This window comes from Eurytemora carolleeae, unplaced genomic scaffold (genome assembly GCF_000591075.1).
Source record: "Eurytemora carolleeae unplaced genomic scaffold, Eaff_2.0 scaffold397, whole genome shotgun sequence".
In the NCBI taxonomy this organism is placed as follows: Eukaryota; Metazoa; Arthropoda; class Copepoda; order Calanoida; family Temoridae; genus Eurytemora; species Eurytemora carolleeae.
This window is the reverse complement of record NW_019396371.1, coordinates 187,626-203,153: the sequence shown is the minus strand read 5'-3', so window position 1 is coordinate 203,153 and position 15,528 is coordinate 187,626. Positions and strand designations below refer to the sequence as shown.

The following is a 15,528-nucleotide window of genomic DNA, read 5'->3' as shown; positions in this document are numbered from 1 at the left end:
TAGTACTGGCAAATCTCTATCAACTTAAAAAAATAGGAAATTGCAACATCATCAACTTAAGGGATTTTTATTTATTTCGAATCATTCAAGCTAAACTTCAATAATTTTTAATTTTAAGCAAAAACACCGAATGTTTAAACTTTCAAAGTACTAATAAAGATATCATTAAAACATTATATAATTTCTTTAAAACATTCACAATTATTGATTTGTAAAAAGTTTCAGCATAAAAAAATTGCGAAAAATAAATTTTCGGGAAATTTTGTTTTTGAATGAAGAAATTAGTAAATCTAAGTGATATTAGTGAGCTGGGTCCAGTTTTCAAATTAATTGGGATCGCACTTATCTAAAAGAGTTTTATTTTACAAGAAATAAAAATAATGAAAATTTTTTTTTAGATCTAAATATTTATTCATTCATGTATTCAATAATAACGACAAATTCGTTTACATTTTTGAGAGATTTGTATAAGGATTAAATACATACATTTCGTAAATTAAAAATTTCCAATCAAGGATACTTGGATCCTGCAAAACATATAAATTGGAGAGTACACCAGTGAAGTAGTAGCATATTAAAAGCATATAATAAGTCATTGACGATAAGAGGGTATGCGGATTGAATAGAAATTTTTAATATAAGAACCGTTTTCATGTAATTTGGGCAATTTGTGTAGAAATCAGTTTGCGCAAACAATTTACAATTTTCATGAAACATTGATATAAAGTCGACAATATGGAGAGTACAACGATTGTACTAACGAAGAACATTGAAGGTTCTACGTTGGTATGGCATTACATTAGTTAAACTATGTCGTCTTGATGCTATTTAGCCAACGTAAAGATAGAAAACTATATATTTAAGATACATACTGGCGAGGAACATTGATGGTTTGGTTTAGAATCTACACGACCGACGTGAAGATGACAGACTCCAAAATCAAGAAATGTTAAATGTGAATAGCTTGTTAGAGAATCATTTAGTTTCAATTGTAAGAAAACACATTATATTTAAGAACTAGACTCACGTAGAACATTGACGGTTCTGCGCTCCTGTCTAGGACATTGAAAAGAGATTAGGGTTTAATCTCTTCATTTTTCTCTAGAGCAGATATGGTGCTCTTTTATATTGTGCTACGAATTAGAGATATCGACGTAGCGTAGTTGTCCCATTTTCTTGAGACATCCTCGTTTCTCTGCGGTGAGGTTTGTCGGTTCAGGAGGCGTTACAGTTCTCTCACACTGAATCAGTGAAAAAAAAGATTATTAGTTTATTTTGAGAGGAGATTCAGGGTACGAAGGAAGATTCAGATTTTAAACCAAAGTCCTCTTAATTTAAAGATCAATTTCTGAACGATATCAATAAAAAATCTATTAATTTAGACAATTTATTTATAGGGACTCGATTTTACTGGGAGTTTTTATTTCTTTAGTTTTTAGTTAACTTTACGGACGTAATTTTTTTTACAAAAATGACGTTTAGTTTTTTGATTGCAATATTAAAGTTTTATATCCGAAATTTCAAATTAAAGAATAAAGGATAAAAAGAAAATCTTTAAACTTAGACAACTGACATTGTATACTTAAAGTTTTACTTTTGTTAGAATTTTATTCCAGTCGCATGTACGTTAGTTTTGGTTCAATAGGGTTTCAACCTTAACAATCCAAAATGATCCGTGTGCACGCTCCTGCTCTCTGTATATAAAAGGTTAAAAATTCATTGATAATGAAGGACATCTGCCAGTCTTCTCGGGGACTTATGGAAATATATTTTTTTACCGTCAAGGCTGTCGGGATTATAATTAAGCATGTTGATAAAGTTCTAATTCTGGAATTACGAGTATCATTGGAAATCATTTAAAATTGAATTTAAACATTGAACTATTTAGGTAAGATCTTCGATTTTAGACTAATTTAATATCTTGGAAGTTTTATATCCGAGGTATCTAATTACAGAATAAAAGATAAGAAAGTCATTAAACTTAGACAACTGACATTGTATACTTTAAGTTGTAATCTTAATAGAATTTTATTTAAATAGCTTGTACATTAGTTCCGGTTCAATAGGGTTTCGACCTTTAGAATCCAAAATGATCCGTGTTCACGCCCCTGCTCTCTGTATAAAAAAGATTAAAAATTCATTGATAATGAAGGAAATCTGCCAGTCGCCTCGGGAACTTATGGAAATATATTTTTTACCGTTATTTTCCGCTGAGAGGTGCAGCTATGGGATCCGCCAGATCCTCTGAGGTTCGCCGCTCATTCGTCTTCCAGGTTTCAGTTTAACTAGGTAAAGAAAAAACCATGAAGAAAGGAAGAAAGAAATCTTCTATTTCCCTTTGATATCAAGGCCCTCGGGATTTAAAATTAAACATGTTGATAAAGTTCTAATTCTAGAATTTCGAATATCATTGGAATTCAAGACTTAAGTTAAAACATTTAACTATTTAAGTAAGATCTTCAATTTTAGACTATTTTAATATCTTGGAAGTTTTATATTCGAACTATCAAATTAAAGAATAAAAGATAAAAAAGTCTTTAAACTTAGACAACTGACATTGTATACTTTAAGTTGTATTTTTATTAGAATTATATTAAATACATGTACATTAGTTTTGGTTCAATAGGGTTTCGACCTTTACAATCCAAAATGATCCGTGTGCACGCCCCTGCTCTCTGTATAAAAAAGATTAAAAATTCATTGATAATGAAATGAATTCTGCCAGTCTTCTCGGGGACTTATGGGAGTATATTTTTTACCGTTATTTTCCGCTGAGAGGTTCAGCTATGGGATCCGCCGGATCCTCTGAGGTTCGCTGCTCATTCATCTTCCAGGTTTCAGTTTAAAATTAATATTGATTAAGTAATATAAGAAAAAAACGAGAAAAACCTTTGATAAATGATATTTTCTTATTTAGATAGAGGCTTTTTTACATATTCAATTTTCCCTCTTTTAAACTAATTTTTAACCAAATATAATATTTATTAATTCTATAAATTTAGTCCATTACCGTAGCACATATACAAACTATACAATATAAATAACTATATAAGTCAACATACAATAAACTACAGTAAGAACCAGAAAACTGTGGAATAGGAAGACGACCTTAAAGTTATTAAGTGTATTTCATGTTTTTACTAAACAAATAGTTTTATCATTTATTCAGTGATAAGGGAGTGTTTACACCGCACTATTCCTGTGTCTCATGTCCATTGGACTATTTAAAGTCATAACTTGAGTCTAAAAGTCGTCTTCATATTCCAGAGATTTCTGGTTATCACTGTATACGCATTGCAGGGTGTCTCAATGAACATTAGAAGTTAGTGAAGAATAAATCTGTAAATCTGTAGAATGTTTTTTTATTTGGTGACTTTCCTACTGAAAGAACTGTAATCTGTAGGATGTTTTTTTATTTAGTAACTTAAGACTTTCCTACTGAAAGAACTGTAAATCTGTAGGATGTTTTTATATTTAGTGACTTTCCTACTGAAAGAACTGTAAATCTGTAGGATGTTTTTTTATTTAGTGACTTTCCTACTGAAAGAACTGTAAATCTGTAGGATGTTTTTTGCTTGATTTTTAAATTTGTCTGTTAATGTTTTGATGCTCAAGGTTGTACATCTGTATTACAGAGACATTACAGACACATCTTACTGCCTTCTACCGTTTTTAGCTGATGCAGCAATCGGAAATTTGACGTTACAATGATAATTCTTAACAAAGACTATCTCAAGCTCGTCACTCAATTCCCATTTTTATTGAGACACCCTGTAAATAACATTAACATATTGAGACACCCTGTAACTAACATTAACATAAAAATATCAATTATGAAATATAATTGGAATAAACAAAAAATTTATTTCGAAATAATACAATAAAAAAGTCTAATAAATAAAATAAATGCACTCGGCACAAAATGAGATATTTGATATTTCTAAACAATATTACAGTACTATACCCCACCACCATGATTTCTACACAATATTACCACACCACCATATTTCTAAACAATATTACAGTATTATACCCCACAACCATAGTTATCTCACAGGACTACAATGAGATACCGAAGAAGAAATAAATTGATCTGTAGAATTGAGTAAGATGGAGATCTATAATTGCTCCGGAGATTCTCAACAAAAAACTCTCAGTGTCCGAATTTAATGAATTTAAGCCGAGTCTCAAATCCCTCGAAAACAATTGAGTGCCGGCTTAAATCTTGAAAAATTAAATACAAATTAAAGTGGACCAACCATATTTGAGCCGAGGCTGAAATTCTTTGAATTCGGCCTCAGTTCTTATTATACAACAAAATTTTTGAAATTTATCTTCAATAGAAGAAATCGTAAAGCTGGAGGCATGATCAGGATGAAAATAAAACTGATCCAAAGCACTGCAATAATTCTATAAAATGAGTTTAATTTGTAGCTCCAGGTTAGAACTAGGTCTAGGAGCAGGGGTTCTGTCTATAGTTTAGATTAAACCCTTGACCTGCTACATCTGTACTAGGTTCAGAGCTATCCGTGACCACACCAAGTAAAAATGGAGTCTCCGTAGATCTAAAAATCAAAATCAATTAGATTTAGGTTTTTTAAAAATACTTAAAGAGAATGCTCTTGCAATATCAAGTTACCACAAATTTAAAGAGGATCAAACACAATTCAAACCTTTGAACCTTTATCTAATGTTGTATTTCAGGTTTAAACGTGTTAAATTTTGACAATTTCATTTATAGTTTCTGTAGTCAATTCGCATAGAAACCAATTAATTAGAATAATTTTACAAACATGGAAATCTCATTTATTCTTGAACATTCAAACTTTTAAATAGTCTATAACAGAGGCTAACTTAAAATTCCGTCTACATTCCCTTTAATTAAGTAAAATATATTTGTCTTTCCTAACTGGTCCTATTGCTCTGGTAGCACATGTGTCATCATTGCAGTAACCTAGCGCTTGGCCGCAAAACCGGTCTTTTGACAGCGCAGCTGCAACAGTCCCACCGGTACCACGTGGTATGGACACATAGTCAGTCTAAAGCAGGGATTAACAAGTTTATCAATTAAATTGTTGAGTGAATTAGCAATTTTCATTGATTTTTCATTAAATTTTTTTACTTTATTCCGAGTAGATTTTTTAGAAAACTTCTACTTTTTGGTAAAGAAACATACTTTAAAAGGTTTTTTATTTAAGACGAATCATTAAAACGATAAAAATGTTAACATCCACAGGAAAATTAAAAGCTCTACGTATTACATTTGCAATAATTATAGATTCGCTATTACGTTTTTGTTTTTATTTCTAAACAAGGAAACAAGATGAAATTGAGGACATGGCATATTCCAAAATAGAATTACTCTCTAGTCTCCATTCATTGAAACAGTTAAAAACTCCTTAAAAAGCCAAGCCACTAAATGGCAGCTCTCTGAAGGAACCTTTTGAAAAAGTTTAAATAAATTTTTAAATGAAATAATATTTATTTACCTGACACTCCGCATCCCCCAGCTGTACATCTGTAGAAGTGAGAGTAGTAGCAGGAGCTGAACCCGTTAATGAGAAATATCCAACCTTAATATCAAGGGTTTTTTGTGCAAAATTTTGTTGAGTGCAAACTGTACAAAATGTCACAATAAACATTGGAATTAAGTGATCGTCTTTGTTTAGAATTGGCTTTGTATTACCTATAATTTCAATGGTCATGTTATAATCTCGTCTGCTAGAGTATTTTTTTTTATGTTGATGGTAACTGGCTGTTTGCAGTTATTCTGCAAAATGTTGCATGACGAGTTTGTAACATTTCTGCAAGAAAAAGAGTAAGGAGAAACAACTTAACTTTGTTTTTAATTTCTCATTTTACTGTAAGTACAATAGTTTGAAACCAAAACATAAACATTTATAACTCTAGCAGACGAAACATCTACGGATTACAGTTTTACTTATACTTCCTGGTACATGTTGGTTTCACAAGAGCATAAACATGTATAACTCTAGCAGACGAAACGTCTACGGATTACAGTTTTACTTATACTTCCTGGTACTAGTAGGTATCACAAGAGCATAAACATGTATAACTCTAGCAGACGAAACGTCTACGGATTACAGTTTTAATTATACTTCCTGGTACTAGTAGGTTTCACAAGAGCATAAAAAATGATTTACAAAAACGATATCTAAATCTTCACTCATTTCAATGTTTATTGGAACACCCGTAGTTATAGCCTACTCGAAAATACAGTAGTAGGCGATTATATCAATACAATAAAGATGACTTTTTTATCTAAGTTCTGTTTACAAACCTTTTTCGAATTGCAGGTTTACAAGCAATAAAAAAGAAACTTTTTTAGTCGTCTTAATTGTATTGATATATGCGCGACGACTGTACTAAACCAGGAAGTAGGTTGAACTATCTTGGAGCTAGGTGCTGTAGGTCGACCTACCTGGGAGCTAGGTGCTGTAGGTCGCTCCACCTGGAAGCTAGGTGCTGTAGGTTGGCCTACCTGGGAGCTAGGTGCTGTAGGTTGACCTTTACCTGGGAGCTAGGTGCTGTAGGTTGTGTATACTGCAATTTTCTTGTTTTACTAAGTACAACCGTATGCAGTCAAAACATAAACAAACAAAATGTGAACATAGCAGACGAGATTCTTACAGATTACAGCTTTCTCAGTTGGTATCACTATACTAAATCAAGGAATTATTTAAAAAGACGATATCGAATTCGTCACTGAATTCCCATGTTTTTCGGGACACCCTGTAGGTAAACCTTTACCTGGGAGCTAGATGCTGTAGGTTGACCTACCTGGGAGCTAGGTGCTGTAGGTTGACCTATACCTGGGAGCTAGTTGCTCTAGGTTGACCTACCTGGGAGCTAGGAGCTGTAGGTTGAACCACCTGGTAGCTAGGTGCTGTAGGTTGAAATACCTGGGAGCTAGGTGCTGTAAGTTGACCGACCTATACCTGGGAGCTAGGTGCTGTAGGTTAACCTACCTGGGAGGTAGGTGCTGTAGGTTGACCCAACTGGGAGCTAGGTACTGTAGGTTGACCCACCTGGGAGCTAGGTTTCAGTAGGTTGACCCACCTGGGAGCTAGGGGCTGTAGGTTGACCTACCTGGGAGCTAGGGGTTGTAGGTACAGACCATTCTATTCCACAGTATCCACTCTCTCGTCTCACACAAACACTGTAATCCTAATCAAAATATCATGGGGGAAGAAATCTTAAACTTTTTCCAAAAAAAAGTTTTAAAATAATCTGTTGAAAATTTCCATGAAATTCATCTTGGTGAAACTGACCTGATTTGCCAAATGGTTTGAGTAACTAACATCGTTTGTATTAGGAGTGGTCTTCCAGTTAAAACTGGAGATATTTCCAGAAATACCTGGACAAAAATTAAACTATCAATCATTCGATTGCTAAGCAAGAAAAATATAAAATGAAAATAAACCTGAGTAGTACTGAAGACAACCCTCTGGAGCTAGATCAGTGCTATCACACTCAAATTGAAGAATCTGGATTCTCCAGGACCTAAATTCATTTTCATCAAAAACAAATGCAAATTTTACTTTTAATTTAATTTTGCAGAGCATTGAGAGCTGTATATTTTAAATGCTTTTTAGAACCCAGGACTTTTTACTGGGTTTTAACTATGCCTGGAATCTTCATGCTGATGTCTTTCTATCTGTTATATGGCTTTTTATGTCTCTGTGGCTGTTACCTAGCTGTTGAGTCTGTGTATCTGTTGCCTGGTTGTTGAAGTCTGTGTTTCTATTAACAAGCTGTTGATATCTGTGTGTCCGTGTATCTGTTACCTAGCTGTTGAATATATCTGTGTGTCTGTTACCCAGATTTTGATGTGTGGGTAGCTGTTGAAGTCTGTGTATCTGTTACCTAGCTGTTGATATCTGTGTGTCTGTTACCCAGATTTTGATGTGTGTGTAGCTGTTGAAGTCTGTGTATCTGTTACCTAGCTGTTGAAGTCTGTGTATTGACTACTATTGATAATCTGGCGGGAAAGTTAGCAACTGAAGAATAGATAACATGCTGCCCATTGTTAGATCCACAGATAGTTGGGATCTTACCACTCTGGGATACTCCTCCGGTCACCTAGACAATCTTCAGTTTAAGGTTTTTATTAAAAACTAGACTTTTAGGACGCGCCCATCTTCTATTTTAATTTTAAATTATGGCTTATCTGTGAGCATTTTTCTTCGTACAGTATAGAAAAAGCCGAAAAGTTCAAAGATTTCATCATATTCTTTCATTTTCAAAATTTCAAGAAAATAATTTTTCCTTGAAATACTGAGCATCTATAAAACTTCCCTGGAGTCAAGGAGGTCCCACAACAAGTTTGAACCCGATTGGTTCAGCCGTTTATACGTTTATTGGATACAAACAAACAGACAAGCATAGTATATGTAGAAGATATTAATTGCAATTTTACCACTAACCGTATCACAATACGCTGTGCGCAAAAAGATTTGCTTGCAAAATAAATGAATAAGTTACACACAAAATTGGCAAAACATTTAAAATTACTAAAGGTAATTAAATCAAGGTGAAGCCGTAGAGAACTTAAAAAACGAGAAATTTCAAATATTTTTTAACTTTTAACAATAAGATTAGAATAACATAAGCTAAGAGCAGTATTTACGATAAATATTTTTAAACTTTTGCTAGCACTTTTATTATTAACCTGGAGATAGTCGTTTCTACAGAATCCAGAAATATCCGGGTCCTCCAGGTTCAGAGTTAGGAAATTCAATCGAACCTTCAAAACAAAATTGCAAGAAACATCAATTTGTTTGGAGACCATGTGTGTACTGTTTAAACATGTATAAATGTACCTGACAAATGTTATCATTCAATGGTCTTATCATCAAACTACAAACTAAAATAATAACATTATCATAAAAACAATCTTTTATTCATTTTACAAACTTTTATGTATTTTAAACGGTAAAAATACATGGAAATCAAGCAGCACACGAGACCAAAATCCACATACGGCTTACAGTACAGTTTCAAACATTTAACGCTTTGGGAAAGGTCAAATGATAATAAAAATCTATATAATAAAACAAGACATTAATATATATGTTCCCTCTGGCAGGCCAAACGGCTGGACCGAAAGGCATGAAATTATTTGTGGACACTCTTGGGTATCCTGGGAGTGACATAGGCTAACGAGAACGGGCAACGACGGGCAACAATTGAACCTAATTATCATTTATTATGATAATTATGATGCAGCTAGTGCGACACAGTTGAATTAAGTAGATACAGGATGTCTTAGCTGTATACTGTTAAAAATGACATTTTGAAAGGAAGTTCACAATTATTAATACTCTTTACCTTACAGTAAATAAATGTTATTCTAGCAGCCATGACAATTGCACAAACAAAATTACAGATATTTCAATCTTTCAATTCTGTTAGATCAACTAATTTAAGCTTGAAAATATCAAAAGTCAACATTTGAGTTTATGGCAAAGGCTCAATTCCGTTTTTCCTTTACCTGCCGGTATAGTACTAGGACTAGAGAAGTATGTTGTATTCTGTGAAGTTTCTTTATTACATGTACTAGAGAATACACAACATACACCAAACCATATATTTACCTGCCGGTATAGTACTAGGACTAGAGAAGTAGGTTGTATTCTGTGAAGTTTCTTCATTACATGTAGGGTTGTTAATCGTTTTTGTAAACGATCGTTAAACGATCGTTAAATGATCGTTTTTTGTTTTGTTTTCAAAAACGATCGTTTCGTTTTCAGAAATAAAACGATCGTTTTTAAAAACGACCCACTCGTTATGAACTTTTAGAAAACTAATAGCGATCGTTTTTGAAAACGATCGTTTTTGAAAACGATCGTTTTTATTAAAACGATTTGCGATTGTTTTTTATACGATTGTTTTTAAAAAAACGATCGTTTTTGAAAAAACGATCGTTTTTGAAATATTTTTTATTGACAATTATGTTAACGATCGTTAACGAAGGGTCGTCGTTAACGATCGTTAACGAAAGGTCGTCGTTAACGATCGTTAACGAAGGGTTGTCGTTAACGATCGTTAACGAAACGACGAACTTTATCAAAACGGTTGTTTTTGGAAAAAATTACATGCAACTTTATTGAATGTCGTCTTACATGATGTCTAACAGTTGTGGGGGAGTTAAAAATCCTTGATATTTTCTTAAAAACTACTCAATGTTAAGTACAGATGCCCTTCAGGTCGGTTTCCTCTCTTCGTTAACGATCGTTAACGAAGGGGTCGTCGTTAACGATCGTTAACGAAGGGTCGTCGTTAACGATCGTTAACGAAGNTGCTGGTATAGTACTAGGACTAGAGAATACACAACATACACCAAACCATATATTCACCTGCCGGTATAGTACTAGGACTAGAGAAGTATGTTGTATTCTGTGAAGTTTCTTCATTACATGTACTAGAGAATACACAACATACACCAAACCCAGCAGCACAGTTACCTTCTCCCACTCCTCCTCTGTATATATTCAACCTCACAGTGATCCAGATGGTTATGAAAAGTTGCATTTATTTTCAAAACAGGAATGGCTTTGAAGTGTTGCAACGTCATGGCCTATGATTTTGACTCCCTACTAAATCTTTAATATATTGTATATTAATGTTTATGTCTATCATGAACATTTTTGAACTCTAAGGCACTTGTATCTGTCTTCAGTTAAAATTAAATATTAAATAGTCCAATGAACCCGAGGCACAGCAAGTGTGCAGTGTACACAGACCCATTATACTTTATAAGTGCTTCATAAACCTATTAGTAAAGTTATTTGCTTTGTAAATGCAATTCAGCAGTAATGTCGTTAAACTACTCTACAGTTTTTGGTTATTATACTGTAGGTCAACGGGGAGTATTTACTGAAAGATCATCCCCCCCCCCTTGGGAAAAAATCAATGAGATGAAAAATATAAATCATATTTCGAAACTTCCCAAAACATGGTCTAGAGTCTGAACAAGATACAAGTAAATATGGTCTAGAGTCTGGACAAGATACAAGTAAATATGGTCTAGAGTCTAGACAAGATACAAGTAAAAATGGTCTAGAGTCTGGACAAGATACAAGTAAACATGGTCTAGAGTCTGGACAAGATACAAGTAAACATGGTCTAGAGTTTGGACAAGATACAAGTAAACATGGTCTAGAGTCTGAACAAGATACAAGTAAACATGGTCTAGAGTCTGGACAAGATACAAGTAAGCATGGTCTAGAGTCTGAACAAGATACAAGTAAGACAAGATGAGAAGAATGATTATTCTATTTATTACAGTAAGTAACAAAAAATGTTTTAAAAAGTATTGATATTATTTAAGATAAAGACAACTCTGAAACTTGGACATCAAATGTTTAGACAACCTCGACTTTAAAGTGTTGCAACGCCCTGACCTTTGGTTTTACCTCACAAACTCACAGATACTTTATTAAGCCCTAGACAGAACCATTTTAAAACTGCAACACGCTTGTTTCTAGCGAGGGTTTAGTAGAAGATATTGGCAAAATACTGTTTGATTTTTGTGTGAGAGCGTGCACATCTTGATTTGCGTTGATAAATGAGATTTAAGTCCTAGAGGTAGTCAACTAACTAACTAACCTCATTTTAAAAATATGTCTTTGAAAATATTGATTTATTAATTATTGAGAAAAGTTGAATTTCCTAGATGTGCATTCTTCACTCGTATAACAGGTTCCAGTGCTACTATTGGTTCCTAAACATACAATACAGGTATAACAGGTTCCAGTGCTACTATTGGTTCCTAAACATACAATACAGGTATAACAGGTTCCAATGCTACTATTGGTTCCTAAACATACAATACAGGTATAGCAGGTTCCAGTGCTACTAATGGTTCCTAAACATACAATACAGGTATAACAGGTCCCAGTGCTACTATTGGTTCCTAAACATACAATACAGGTATAACCGGTTCCAGTGCTACTATTGGTTCCTAAACATACAATACAGGTTTAACAGGTTCCAGTGCTAATATTGGTTCATAAACATACAATACAGGTATAACAGGTGCCAGTGCTACTATTGGTTTCTTAATTCATACAGTACAGGTATAGCAACTTCCAGTGCTACTATTGGTTCCTTAACATACAATTCAGGTATAGCAGGTTCCAGTGCTACTGGTGGTTCCATTGCATACAATACAAGTATAGCAAGTTCCAGTTCTACTATTGGTTCCTAAACATTCAATACAGGTATAGCAGGTTTGCAGTTGTTACGCGAGCGCATGCTGCATACGAGGAGTCTATGAAGTAATTCCTGTTTTTACAGGGAGGAACTATTCATCCCTATTCTGTATGATTGTTTCTAGAAAGAGTTTGAGACAAAGAACCTGATTTTACCGACAATATTTGCATACTACGCAGACGCGGCGAACTCGTGTTTTTTTACAGTTAGCAGTATATATTAAAATTGGATTCATAAATTAGTTTTATTATAGAATGTATTCGTGTTATTTATCGTGCTAAAATCAGCGGACTACTGTGGTAATTATGATTATAAAATATTAAAGTATTCTTTTGTGTTTTTTGTATTGTATATTATGATTATTGGCTTGATTGCAGTTTTTTAATGCCTGATGAGTGTAATTCCTTTGTTTTGATAAGAAATGGTTTATATTATGCTCGTCATTGCTTTTTCTGTGATCCTAAAAAAGTTTTATTATTAGACTGAAGCTCTGTTCCACAATAAAACTTGAAGCCTTTTTCCTGTGTTTTGATTCATCATGAGAAGGGATGAGAGTAGAGGAGCTTACGGTTAGGCCCAAAGAAATACGCCACAATACTTGATTTTTGTATAACCCAGGGCAACGCCAGTTGAGAACATTAGTTCTACTATTGGTTCCTAAACATACAATACAGGTATAACAGGTTCCAGTGCTACTGGTGGTTCCATTGCATACAATACAAGTATAGCAAGTTCCAGTGCTACTATTGGTTCCTAAACATACAATACAGGTATAACAGGTTCCAGTGCTACTATTGGTTCCTAAACATACAATACAGGTATAACAGGTTTGCAGTGCTACTGTTGGTTCCTGAGATGTGAGATGTGAATCCTGAGTCAAAAGCTAGACAATTTTGCTTTTTTTTACATTATGCAAAATTTTATTCTGCGCAAAAATATTAATCAAATCGATTTTTAAAAATGATTAGAAAATCGTTTTTCGTTTTGAAAAATCGTTTTGTTTAATATCTTTGAATCAGAGATAAAAATTCGCATAATATAAAAACGCAAACTTATGTAAAATTCAATTTTGCAATTTATTCAATAACTGACATTTTTGTGAAACACTTTTAAAATGCCTCAAAATGATGCCCATCACTACACGTATACATGTACACTTAATTGTACTAAGTACAAAGTTTTAATGTACCTGTACACGGAGAGTTTGAGAATTGTACAACATTAAAGAGAGAAAATGGATACAGCAACCTAAAATTGATTTACACAATAAATTTCCAACGAGATTGTAAACATACAGGTTTACCCGCAAAAGATAAGACTTCAAAGACGACTTAACTGAATGAAAACCGTCTGTTTCCTTATATTTGTATTTCCTAGAGTTTGTTTCTTTCTATGAAAAATCATTATATTATATTTGCCTTTTTCAGGTCGTCTTTACAGTCTCATCCTTTATAGGTAATCCTGTATGTTTACATAAAGATCCATTAAAATAGTGTTATTAACGACTCACGAGAGAAAAGTATTCTTAATCAAATTATAAATAAAAAGATATTTTTGTTAAATATTAAAAAATAATAGTTTAGGGAACGTAAAATAAATTCACACAAAGATGAGTAAGAAAATGGCTATAATTTTTTTCTTTTAATCTAGATATATCGATACAGGCGTAGAGCTCATCTGTTTCTTGTAAATGAAACATAATTGCCCAATTAACAATGAATTCCTGAAAACCTTTGTCTGATTAAGGTTGAATGATAGATGTCCAACACATTTCAAAGCTTTCTTCCAACAGCTTTATTTATTAAAATATTCAGGTTTACACGATTAAAAATGTTTGTTGACTGTACCTAGGATTTCTGGTCTTGAATGGTTGACCCATTCCAGTCCTTGATCCTGACCTCAGAATAGATCCCTGGTTTTATCAATATCTTACAACGGTATTTTTCTATACTGAACTAAAAAAAACTAAAAAAACTAAAAAAACTAAAAAACTAAAAAACTTCTAGATTTTAAAACTTTGTAGAAAACTAAAAATCTGCAAAAATTTATTTTATATGCGCTATGAATTATGATCATGATGACAGACCACGTTTTTGAAACCCCAAGGTCGCAAGTAAATGGGTTAAGTTTCATATGAACTAATCCATTATATTTTTTTATAACGGAAACGGGCGTTCCATTGAACATATGACATTAGTTTTTGACCTTAGATAGGTATTTAAGGACAAATTGTGAAATTTCAAAATTTCATAAGAACTAATGAAACGAACCACGACGCCACGCGACGTATAATCTTTTGTGAAAAAAAAAAATTCGGCCACAGGTCGTTTAACTATCTTTTTCATATATATTTATTATGTACATGCATATTGCATATATAACAATCTACATTTATATACAACAATTTACATGTATATTCATATACAACAATCTACATGTATATGCATATACAATCTACATGCATTTTGCATATACAACAATCTACATTTATATGCATATACAACAATCTACATGTATATGCATATACAACAATCTACATGTATATAAATATACAACAATCTACATGTATATGCATATACAACAATCTTTAAACCATCTCTCAACTATCATGTGAAGCATGAGAAACCCTCTGTTTAAAACAGATAAGAGCATTTTTTTTGTGAAAGAAAGATTTTTTAAGACCTAGCAAAAATTCAACAAGATTTGTAAGATAAGGTTCCTGGAGGGATGTTGCGAAGAGTAGAATAGAGAGAGGTATTGTGTACATCCGACCCATTCTAGATATATATGGAAACTGCCACTTCTTCATTCAAAACATTCTTTATTTCATTTACCACGCTTATTTGTCTATCAGGGTCGTCACAGGCTGGAACTTGGAACACAGTACATATATATCACATCATTTTGGCGGCAATTTTAGTATATGATCCAGATAGGCCCTCTCGACACTACATAAAAAACAATTAAATTGCAAAAACTTAATGCGTACAAATCGAAATCCCCCCCCCCCGAGTTTGTTGCCCCTGTTGACACATCTATTAGCCTAGTTAACACCTTTATAACTTCCCGTAAGTGGTATTTAATTATCCTCCAGACTAAACGGTTGAACGGTACACTAACTTTATTCAACAGAATAAAATATCTGTTTTATTAACTTGACACCGCCCTTACTTTCCCCGCTATAGATATATTTTCACTTTTAATCACAGTGAGCAAGGGCCGGGGGGGTAGACACTTTTAATTATGGCTCTATCTGTAAGCAGAGTTAGCATTCTTCTCTTTGTACAATAT

General features: G+C 33.2%; 1 protein-coding gene and 2 long non-coding RNA genes across 3 annotated transcripts; all 3 read right to left on the bottom strand.

The window, feature by feature from the left end:
- Positions 1-4,865: 4,865 nt before the first annotated feature.
- LOC111701907 (uncharacterized) lies at positions 4,866-7,527 on the bottom strand. The gene is made up of 5 exons (XR_002765292.1): positions 7,445-7,527; positions 7,293-7,378; positions 7,111-7,188; positions 5,490-5,573; positions 4,866-5,039 (listed from the first exon to the last, which is right to left on the bottom strand). It is a non-coding gene; the product is annotated as an uncharacterized LOC111701907 (long non-coding RNA).
- A 432-nt stretch (positions 7,528-7,959) lies between these two features.
- On the bottom strand, positions 7,960-11,636 carry LOC111701897 (uncharacterized). The gene is made up of 6 exons (XM_023473375.1): positions 11,632-11,636; positions 10,380-10,504; positions 9,515-9,637; positions 8,844-8,887; positions 8,693-8,767; positions 7,960-8,103 (listed from the first exon to the last, which is right to left on the bottom strand). Exons 1-6 carry the CDS (start codon positions 11,634-11,636, stop codon positions 7,960-7,962), a joined length of 516 nt encoding a protein of 171 aa, XP_023329143.1.
- A 58-nt stretch (positions 11,637-11,694) lies between these two features.
- Positions 11,695-14,153, bottom strand: LOC111701893 (uncharacterized). Its single transcript, XR_002765291.1, has 3 exons — positions 14,085-14,153; positions 13,427-13,485; positions 11,695-11,746 (listed from the first exon to the last, which is right to left on the bottom strand). It is a non-coding gene; the product is annotated as an uncharacterized LOC111701893 (long non-coding RNA).
- Between the last annotated feature and the right edge of the window lie 1,375 nt (positions 14,154-15,528).

Coding starts and splice junctions, on each gene's coding strand:
- LOC111701897 (XM_023473375.1), bottom strand. Junction 9,638..10,379: donor TCCTAGTACTATACCGGCAG/GTGAATATATGG, acceptor CTACTTCTCTAG/TCCTAGTACTATACCGGCAG. Junction 8,104..8,692: donor GTAGAAACGACTATCTCCAG/GTTAATAATAAA, acceptor AAGATTGTCTAG/GTGACCGGAGGAGTATCCCA.